General features: G+C 43.7%; 1 protein-coding gene across 4 annotated transcripts in view; it reads right to left on the bottom strand.

Annotated features, from left to right (window-relative positions):
• PANK1 (pantothenate kinase 1) overlaps positions 1-11132 on the bottom strand; it is a 45631-nt gene extending 34499 nt beyond the window's left edge. The window contains exon 1 of one of the 4 annotated variants that reach the window (XM_075935119.2): positions 10792-11116. In XM_075935119.2, coding sequence (XP_075791234.2) covers positions 10792-10978 — 187 coding nt within the window. In that variant the 5' untranslated portion in view covers positions 10979-11116. Of the gene's footprint in view, positions 1-6950; positions 7087-10036; positions 10259-10791 lie in introns of those variants that run through there. The other 3 variants (XM_006121441.5, XM_075935121.2, XM_075935120.2) reach the window with 3 other exon arrangements.

The raw sequence follows: 11132 nt of genomic DNA on the forward strand, positions 1-11132 counted from the left end.
ATAACACAAGGGGCAATAATTATGTAGCCTACCCACGTTAAAAAATAAACCTAAATTGGATTACTACGTTTCTCTTTTATTAGGCCATTGGTTTTATTTCTCTCTCAATGTATCTCACTCCCCTTTTCATTCTGCTATGGATCAAGTTAACAACTGCAGAAGAAAATGAACAAAGTTTTGTTGCTCAACACAAGCAGAATCCTTGCATCCCTGGGGCTGAGTAAAATCAACTAATAATCACACTTTTAACACCATAGCCACCAATATTCCAACAATGCAGAAGCACAGCTTTACTATTTCATTTGCAGATTCTAGCACGAGTTGTCTGGTGGAGAGATAGAAGCAATGACTGTATAGCAGACTTCAATAGGAAACAAATTCCAGAAACTGAAAACTACCACTAAAATCCATCAGCTCTGACACTAATAAGTAATAAAGTACAGTGTAAAAGAGTACCAAAGAATCAACATCAGCATCTATGCATTCTGATAAAGGTTTCAGCGATTAGCAATTTAGCTTTTGTTTTGCAAAAATGGGCTATTTTACTGACAAATGCTCTTATTAATGGGAAGTATGAAGAAAAACACAAATAGCTTTTAATTGTAATATGCTAACACCTATCTCTGAACTAAAATATGGATGGATCAATTTTATTTAAGTCGGTATTTTGTCTGACATCCTGGCTATCTCTAGACTGGCAAGTTTTTCCGTAAAATCATCTGCTTTTGCGGAAAAACTTGCCAGCTGTCTACACTGGCCGCTTGAATTTCCGCAAAAGCACTGACGATCTCATGTAAGATTGTCAGTGCTTTTGCGGAAATATTATGCTGCTCCCGTTCGGGCAAAAGTCTTTTTCTGAAAAACTTTTGTGCAAAAGGGCCAGTATAGACAGCAGGTATTTGTTTTCCGCAAAAAAAACCCCGATCGCGAAAATGGCGATCGGGGCTTTTTTGCGGAAAAGTGCGTCTAGATTGGCCACGGACGCTTTTCCGCAAAAAGTGCTTTTGCAGAAAAGCATCCTGCCAATCTAGACGCGCTTTTCCGAAAATGCTTTTAAACAGAAAACTTTTCCGTTAAAGCATTTCCGGAAAATCATGCCAGTCTAAACGTAGCCCCTGTATGTCATCGTTCTCCGGAATTTAAATTATCAAAAATTGAAAAAGAATTATTTACAGTACAAATACTGACAAATCTATTTATTGATACTAAGTATTGCTATAATATTTTGGCTAGGTGCGATTTAGTATATAAGAAATGGAGAAGCCACTGAATTCTCCATAAAAGCATTATACTCCTTAAACTAACATAAAAATGGGATTATCCTTAGCTAACCAAAATTGCATGATGAGAATAGTTAACTGGATAATTGACTCTGTTGAGCAGAGGGAAACTGATTCCTAAAGAAGCTCATCAAATACACATTCCTTGGGGGAAAGAGGAAACAATTCTGCTAAAAGTCTGCATTGCAGTAACTTACAAAGGATACACTTATCCATTGAAATGCAGTTCTAGAAAGCAGAGCATGGACATAGAATGCCCTACAATGAATCAGACACACCCAAGAGAACGGAGTAAAAATATTAGTGAGAGCAAACAGAAATAGGGTGCCGAGCTGGTGTGCACACTTAGCTAATTTAATTTTTTCTATGAAAGTTAACATGTAGTTTTTAAATGTGTAATGGCAATGTTAGATACTTAGTCAAAAACATATCTGATTGTTACCTGTATATAAAAAGTTATCTAGTCTTCTTTGGCAGTTCAAAGCAAAAGCACGTGACTAAGAAAACAGAAGGTATCTAAAAGATTATGTAATCAAGTAATCTGATAACCCAGCTGTTGGCATGTATCTGGGGGAAAGGTTCACTAATGGTAATAATAGTACATCTCATCCAGTATCCATACATGCCTGAAATGCTCTGAGCCCATATAAACACTAGACACAAAAAAAACCTGTAGTCTAGACACACACAGAGTTTAAAAACCACAGAAGGCCACAATTTAAGAAAACTCCACAAGATTTGAAGCCTTCAATGTCTGTCTCAACATGCCCTCTCATGGAAGAAACCTGAAAGCCCACAAAAGAAGTGGGTGGCACAGCCCTCCATCACCATGAATGTCCTCAGATTTGCAGGGAAATTCATGGACCTCTGTGTATCAGTTGTAGGTCATGTCCTCTCCGCAGAGTTGCATACAGTAGCATGGTTACCTTAAGTAGCTCCCTTTACACTTGCACCCCAGCTGATGTCTGGCAAAAAAAAAAAAAAAAAAAAAAACCCACAAAGGCAGAATGATGTCTCTGGAGTAGCATGTACTCAGAATTTGGTCAGGGAAAATTTTCAATTGACTTTATAGAGTAGGTATATTGCTGGCTCTTAGGAGACTTTATCTCACATTGGTTCTGTTATAGCTTGGGAAGCAACTGTAACATCTTAAATAACCTCACAGCTACAACAGGATGCAAAAGGGATTGTATTTAAAAGAGTGATTACTTAGTGACTGCTGTATAATCTGGTTCCCAGTTGGCTTTTTTGCATTGAAGATGCTTATGACTGACTGACTGACAGAAAAGCTCCTGCTTTAATTGTAGGCTTGTGCACATGTTAGTATAACTTATGTCTCTTGAGTGTCAATAAACCACTCTCCCGGACAATGTAAGTTACACTGCCCTAAGTACAGTCTACATTGGTGCTATGCTGGTAGAAGAACTTCTCCTGCTAACACAGCTTCCACTCTCGTGGATGTGGTTTCATTACACTGACAGGACAGCTTGAGCTCTCTCCCATAGGCATAGACTGCTTCTAGTGTAGTTCAGCATTATGAGATTTAACTGCTTACTAACTAATACCTAGTCTTCAGTTGGAAAGAGAGAAAAGGTGGGCCACATCTTCCTTGTTTCTGTAAGATGCTACTTGTAAAATATCTGAATTAGGTTTTATGAAGAATCTTGATGCAATAATCCTTTAATCTACTAATTATTTCTTGAGCACTGCACAAATACTTGAATTTAAAACCATTACTGATTCAAAGCTAAGTATTTGTTTTGCTTTGGGTCTGCCTATCTTTTACCAGAGTCCCAACCGTAACATCCTATTTCTGCTGGGTGAAAGTAGTGGGAACCTCAAATGCCGCTTAGTTCACTGTGTCCAGGATAGCGATGTTGAATTGCGAGTAACTGACTCAAATAGTCGATGCATTTTGCATTGACTATTCAATTAGTCAATAGGGCACCTCTGACTCTGAAAAGCAGCAATAGCCCTAGGGCTGTTGCTATACTTCAAAGGCGAAAGCACTGAGTGGAGCCCAGGGTCAGCTGGGAACTCCCCCACTGATCCTGGGCTCTGTGCAGTGCTGCTGCTTTGAAATGCTAGTGGGGAACCTGGTGTCAGGCTCCTCACAGCATTTCAAAGCGGCAGCTGGGACCTCCCCAATGACCCTGGGCTCCATGTGGCACTGCCACTTTGAAACATGACCTGTAGCCTGGGGATACCCCCAGCTAGCCCTGGGCTGTATATGGCGTTAAAAGCAGCAGCGCTCCACACGCCACTGCCACTTTCAAAGTATCCCCTCCTCTTTCCCCACCCCTTGCTGCCTCTTTCTGATAGAAATGTAGCCGTGTTAGTCTGGGGTAGTTGAAGCAAAATGCAGGACAATGTAGCACTTTAAAGACTAACAAGATGGTTTATTAGATGATGAGCTTTCGTGGGCCAGACCCACTTCCTCAGATCAAATAGTGGAAGAAAGTAGTCACAACCATATATACCAAAGGATATGGTTGTGACTACTTTCTTCCACTATTTGATCTGAGGAAGTGGGTCTGGCCCACGAAAGCTCACATCTAATAAACCATCTTGTTAAAGTGCTACATTGTCCTGCATTTTGCTTCTTTCTGATAGACTAATCCTTCACATCCCTAGTCCAGGACACACTGAAGAACTACACTGAAAGTCCATCCTGTTACATAATCTCAGAATAAACAGAATGATGCTAACATGGGAAGTGCTTATTGAGTGTCTACTGCCTATTGGATGGAACACACAAATGTTTAGTATGATCGCCCATTCACATAAATGTGAGGGCAGATGTTTATTTGCACGTGTTACTCCAAACATACTTCAGACTTATTATCTGAAATTGTAACTTTAAAAGACAGGCAGAGGCACACTAGGACTTTTCTCGAACAATCTACGTCTATGGAGAAACAGATGGTGAAATGATGATGATTTAATAGCAGGCCCAGTATTAGCTAGCTTCTGGAAGTAAGGAGGATCAAGCCAGGTCACAATTTCTTTAACTTTCCAGTGTTGTTGCAGACATACCTAAGTATGTGCAATTCTATTGCTGCAGAAGATGATATTGCATCTTTTTAAATAAAGGATGCAGACTTTGCTAACTTTCTAATCACACAAAACCAAACACCTTAGCCCTATCCCTTCCCCAAGGCCCCACTCCTTCCCTGAAGCCCTGCCCCCACTCACCACATTCCCATTCCTCAACGTCTGGCTCTCCACCCTCACTCACTTTCACTGGGCTGTGGCAGAGGATTGGAGTATAAGAGGGGGTGAGCACTCTAAGGGGGTGCAGGATCTGGGGTGGACCAGAAAGAAGGATTGAGGGTTTTGGGGTGTGGAGCCTGAGGACTTCAGATTGTGGGAGGGAGATGCAGGTTGAGATGAGGTTGGCTTTGTGGAAGGGTGAAGGCTCTAGGCTGGGACCTGGTGTGATGCTACTCCTCCATATTTTTATGGAAATATGTTTTTGAATATGAATAACTTGAATATACTTCATGCAAAACAGGGCAAGTAACCTATCATTCAAGAATCTGTAATCCCTTAAATGTGTATATTCTATTTGTGTGCATGTATCATACTTATAAGTAAAGGTAAAATATGAAGGGTAAACATGCTTATTAATCTAGAATTTCTAGTGAAAGTAATTAGTGGCATTAAAGGAACTTAATGGCCCAGTGCTCAAAGCAATAATCTGTAAATGACTTTGCTTAAACTGTGGTTGGCCCTACAAAGATCTGTGACCATGACACCTGGTGCTTGAATTTCATATTTATCCATTGGGATGGGGGAGAATGGAACAAGACTGCCTACTCTGTTTACCGTCCCTTAAATAAAATTTCCCCAATCAATGTCTGTGGCTTTTGAAACTGCCTCCTCACCTTACGAGTAGCTTTCTGACCCAGGCTAGAGAAAAGATCAGTTCTGACTTGAAGGATTTTACCTGAAATTAAGACTGGAGTGGGGGTGAGAAATATGATTTGTAAAATTCTCTCTTAGGGTGCGTCTATACTGCACCCGTAGCTCGAAATAAGCTATGCAATTTGAACTACACAAATTGCGTAGCTTATTTCAAGTCAATTTTGAAATAGCTTATTTCAAAATCTGGCGCTGTCTACCCAACACTTATTTTGAAATAAATCATTATTTCATAATGTCCCTGACTCCTAGTGGAATGAGGTTTACGAGGACATCAGATGAGCGAGCCCATTATATTGAGAAATAATGGGCATGCTCAAAAGATGTGGAATAGTTATTTCAGGATACCACTGGTATCCAGAAATAGCACTGCAGTATAGATGTAGTCTTAGTGTATTAGGGTCATTTTAGATTAGTGCTAGTTTTAAATTAGTAACTTGCTTTGATCTGTCTGTTCTCACTTAAAACCTACATTTTATACTAAATAAAAATACTTCTGTTTTATTATCAAACCCAGTGTAAATAACTGTTACCGAGGAAGGAAGGGAGGAGCAGACAGCTGTCCATATTTATCTTTCACTGATACAGAGCATGAACTGCTCAGTCCCAGCTTGAGCTAGCTCCTGGAGCTACCCCCGCTGCGGCTCTGCAGAGCAGTTGTATCAACTAATCAGATAGTCAATACAAGTTGTATTGAGTGTACGATTAGCTTGATAACCGCATTTTAACATCCTTAATTGCAGGTGCTCTCATATTAAGTAACTAGCCAATCAGCCCATCATAAGACGGGATATTCAGGTCCCTCCTCCACATCGGTCTTCTCTCCTGAGCTGTCCCCCCCCTCCGTCTCCCTCTCCCTCTCGCAGTTATCCTCCGCCTCCTGCCTCTCTCATTCTCTTCTCCACCCCCTCCTGCCTCTCACTTGGGGGACCACGGAGCCCAAACGGCTGTTTGGGCTCCACGCTCCCCGTGCTGCATGGGGAGCGCGGAGCCCAAATGGTCGCTTGCGCCACTTGCTCCCACGCAGCGGCCTGGCTGAGCGGTACAGAAGTAAGCCGAGCACCACGGCGGTAAGCGAAGGGAGGCAGGGCGGTGACTTTCACAGCCAAGGGGCGGGGCCTGGAACCGCTGTCATGCCGCACATCACTGCCTCGCCCCGTTCGCCTCCCACCATGGCACTCAGCTGACTTCTGCGCCGCTCAGCTGGGCCGCCACAGGGGAGCAAGCGGCGCAAGCGGCCATTTGGGCCCCGCACTCCCCATGTAGTATGGGCCGCCCAGAGGGAACAGCCAGCATTTCAGCAACAGTACCTCGCAGAGGGAACAGCCAGCATTCTGGCGTTACAGACTCAGATACTGGGCTACTATTTATATCAATGCTGCTTGCTAGCACTTATTCTCTATGTCAGAATACTTGCTAATTTATTTTCAGTATTGTTTTTATCAATATTCTTAAAGGTTTGTCTTGATTAGAAGTGGCTAAGTATAGCACACGCTGGTTCTCCTTGACCTAATTTAGCCTTTTTTCTAGTGCAGGGGTTCTTAAGCTTCATAGCACCGCGGCCCTTTCTGACACCAAAAATTACTTTTATGACCCCATGAGGGAGAACCAAAGTCTGAGCCCATCCAAGTCCCACCACTCTGGGCAGGGGGCCAAAGCTGAAGCTCAAGGGCTTTTGCCCCAGGCAGAAGGCCTGCAACTTGAGCCCTTCTACCCAAGGCTGAAGCCCTCAAGCTTTGGATTCACCTTTAGCAGTAGGGCTCAGGTTTCAGCCCCAGACCGCAGCAAATATAAGCCAGTCTTGGTGACCTCATTCAAGGGAGTCCTCCTCACCCACATTTTGAAAACCGTTGTCTTAGTGTATGATTGGAGCATGATTTGGCTAAAAAAAAAAAAAAGTGTTAGACGAGGTGACCTGCTTGACTACACCACCACTGAAGGGGGTTGAAATAGAAAGTTATCTATGAAGTCTCTCCACGATCATTTAATATCATCTTATCTTTCTGAGTCTCATAATTCCTTGCATTGAAAAGCACATCCAAACAGGCTCTTCTAGGGATAGTCTGGATTAGGGATGTCAACAAGTAATCGAGTACATGAATAACTGATAAGCCAGGTTTATCCGTTAATCTTCTCGACTACTTGCACTCTCCCCCTTGAAGGTGGGGGAGCAGGAGCCGGTGCTAGGGGGAGCCATCTTAAAAGCTGGTTCCCTGCTAGCACTGGTTCCAGGGTGCAACCTGCCCCCTTCCTCCTCTCACTGCTGCCTCTGATAGCATGAGGAGCAGGGACAAGGGAGGCTGCCATGAAACAGGCTCACCGAGGGCAGAGGCTGCTTCATGGCAGCAGCCCCTATCCACAGGGGGTGCAGCAGCCTCTGTCAGTAGGCAGCTGGGACCCCCCCCTTCACACACACACACACACACGGGCTGCTGCTGGACCAGTCTCTGTCTGCAGCCAGGCCTATCCACCCTGGACAGAGGCTGCTTCGTGGCAGCCTCCCTTCCCCCACTCTCCAGCAGCATCCTTTGTCCATGGGGAGCTTGGACCCTCACAGAATCCTCACAGACGGACTGCTGGACCCCACACTGCTTCCTCTGTATCAGAGGCAGCAGCACAGGGTGGCAGGTAGCCAGTCCACAGGGGTGTGTGTGTTTAAACTGGCTCCCCTCGCTGACCGACTCCTGCCTGGTACCCCACACTACTGCCTCTGTGGCAGCACAGGATAGCAGGGGGCTTCCTCAGAGTGGTGCCAGAGTGTACTGGCTGCCTGCCCCGCCCCCAGGAACTACAGAATAGTCAACTAACCGATAAGAATCCATGTAGTACTCAACTATTTTATTACCCACTATCTAACATCCCTAGTTTGGATGCTCTAAAATAGTTGCAAAAACATACATGGTTATTTCACATAATTTAATCTTTCTGAAAAGAGCTGTGAGGCTGGGGCTGGGTAGCTGGTATATGCACAAGTGATCCAAACTAGAAAACTACGCAACTGATCACCAAAAATCATTTAGTGCAACTAAAGTTAAACTACTTATTAGAGACCCCAAACAATTACAGAATCAATTCAAGAGCTTCACCAAAGTAGATACTATATCCTCACTAGCAAACAGTTTTCATTTATAGTGAAAGTGGCGAGGAGTCCTGTGGCACCTTATAGACTAACAAAGTGTTGGAGCATAAGCTTTCGTGGGCAAAGACCCACTTCGTCAGATGCATATAAAGTGGGTCTTTGCCCACGAAAGCTTATGCTCCAACACTTCTGTTAGTCTGAATCCGTAAAAGCGGTGAGGAGTCCTAACACGGCTACGCCTCTGATACTTGACATTTATAGTGAGATTCTTCCCCCCGACAATTTTATATTTCTATTCTTTACTTCTGTCTGTCATGTTCTAAGGACACCATACCAATACATTAGATGTCTCACTTTTGTGGATTTAGAATGCAATTATACCTGCAGTTTGACATCTTTTTCTTGTCAGGAGACCGGGAAATGTCAATTTTCTTTCACAACATGCAAGCAAAAACAGTGATCAATACTAAAAGACTTAGTGCAGTTACCAGATACATTTTGCAATATGCCCTTTAACACACCTAAACATCTCCAAGCACCAATGTTAAAGACTGTATAAAACCAGAAAAACAGGATTGTTCATTGTTTTGCTCAACTCAGATCCTGTCAGAATTAAACTTTTCTACTATAAACTACTTTGCTTTCTGGTGAACATTATAAAACATGTTGAAATAAGTGCTACAATACACTACAAGATACTATTCTCCTGCAAGTGTAATAACTAGCTACAAATACACTTATGTACAAGATAGCCATAAGACACCCAATTTTGTAGAAGTTATTAAAGAAACTCATTACTTACCCAGACCTGAACTGATTCTACTGAGTATTGCCCCCCCCAAAAAAAATTACCAAAAATTCAGTAAACTTCAGTCTACGAAGCCTGCATTAAAATCAAGAATGAGGTCATATTTGAAAGTGCTAGTCTAACTTTATCTCCTTACAAGTCTTTTTACACATTCAGTGAGAAAGGAACTTTAACAAAAACACCCCCAAATAATCCACTAAAGAAGTCACCTACTGTCAGAAACATGCCATAAAATCCAAGATATCTAGACAAAAACCAGTTTGTACTTAGTTTTAACTTTATTATGTTTTGGCACAGAGTATTTATGGGTTGTAACTATGTCTGATTACCTGTTTAAAATATGCTGAACTTCAAAACCCTATACAAAATAGCAAGTGAATTAGGTCAACAAATCTCAGTTCCAAACACTGCATCAAGCATGCAGCAATGAGCAGAGCTATTGTTTCTCTAATGTCTATTCACAAGTGGATTTATATATAAAGTTTTGGAATTAAACAGCTTTTTTTCATAACTGAGCCTAGGTTTTAAAAACCATCAATTACTAAGCAAACAGAAGTATGTTATTAGTAATCAAAAACATAAATACTGCAAACATTTTGAATACATGTGGATTTTCAATTTTATATATATAAATAAATATAAATGTGGGTAATCAGTTTACCAGTCCTTACAACACCAATAACCAAAAAACCCTAAGCGATAATTACAAAGAACACACTTTACATACAAATTTCAGATTGTATTTGCAGTATAAATAAAAATACTTCCTATAAAGCTGAAAAATCAAATGTTTAATTTCTGGATGAACTAATTTTCATTTAACAGGACAACATATACAAGTACAACGGTTTTATTTCCAATTTTTCAGTAATTAAATTAGAAAAAAAAACAGCAATAAATCATTAAGTAACGACCTTAATTAGGATTTCTCTCTCATTTACTTACAATGGTTCTTGGCAATTACGAGCTTCATTGGAATGTCTAAGTCACAGAGGACCATGTTTCAAAAGCGGCTAAAGTAATAACCAATTCAAGGTATTTTCTACCGACTATCCAAGGCTATATCACCTACAAGTTTATATCACAACGGAACTGTAAGTTGTTGGGTTTTTTTTTAACAAGGTCACATTTATGCAGCTGTAAATTAGGAAATCTCTCATTTTAGCTTTCAGCACAGCAATTCAAGAAACCAATCCACATGCCCACCACATTCCAGCCTCCTCATTGGTCAAACACTGGCCCAGCCCACATGGTATCAGTAGGTGTGTTCCCCAAAACACAGTTTTATTGGCTGAAACAAGATGGTATTTAATGAACTGATTCTGCGGTGGTGGGGGAGGAGGGGATGCCAGTCACACTACAGAGCTCCTTCTCACCCAGCCGGGGGGAATGGGCATGGCTCATCCTTGCCCACCCGCCCCGCCTTGCAGCTGGCCTTAGAAAATCCCTCACCTCACACAGTGAAATAGACACAAGGGCTTGGAGTCATTTATAGGCAAAGTCCTTGCGCTCCAGGGGGAGGTCACAGGGGATCCCCTTCTTCCTAGAAGCCTGAGAGGAGCCTGGGTACCCGGGCGAGGCGGGAAGGGGCCTCGGTGACCCCAGGCCCTTCTCCCCGCGCCGCTGGGGCACGGGGCGAGCGTGGCGGGGCGCGCGGAGGGGGTGGGGGCGAGGCTGAGCCCGGCGCATGCATCACTTACGCGGCCTGTTCCGCCTGCCCGAGTCCAGCCGCCTCCGCAGCCGGCACTTCTTGGCGGGGGAGCCGTGGCCGGGCAGCGGCGGCTCCTGGCGCGGCGGCGGCGGGTGGAAGCCGTTGAGCAGCTGCCCGTTGAGCAGCGAGCCGGAGGGGGCGGCGGCGGCCGGCGGGGCTCGGGGCCGCTCCCCCATGGCGGCCGCAGGCTCGCTCCTTTGTCTCCGCGCAGCCAGCGGGCAGACCCGGCAGCGGCGCCTCAGCGCCCGCCGCTCACGCTGCTCCGGTCCCGCCGCAACCTGCTCTGGATGCGGCGCCGCTGCCGGAGCCCCCGCCCCCGGCCTCCCGCCG

The sequence above is a fragment of the Pelodiscus sinensis genome, chromosome 8 (assembly GCF_052426305.1).
Source record: "Pelodiscus sinensis isolate ZL-2025 chromosome 8, ASM5242630v1, whole genome shotgun sequence".
Lineage (NCBI taxonomy): Eukaryota > Metazoa > Chordata > Testudines > Trionychidae > Pelodiscus > Pelodiscus sinensis.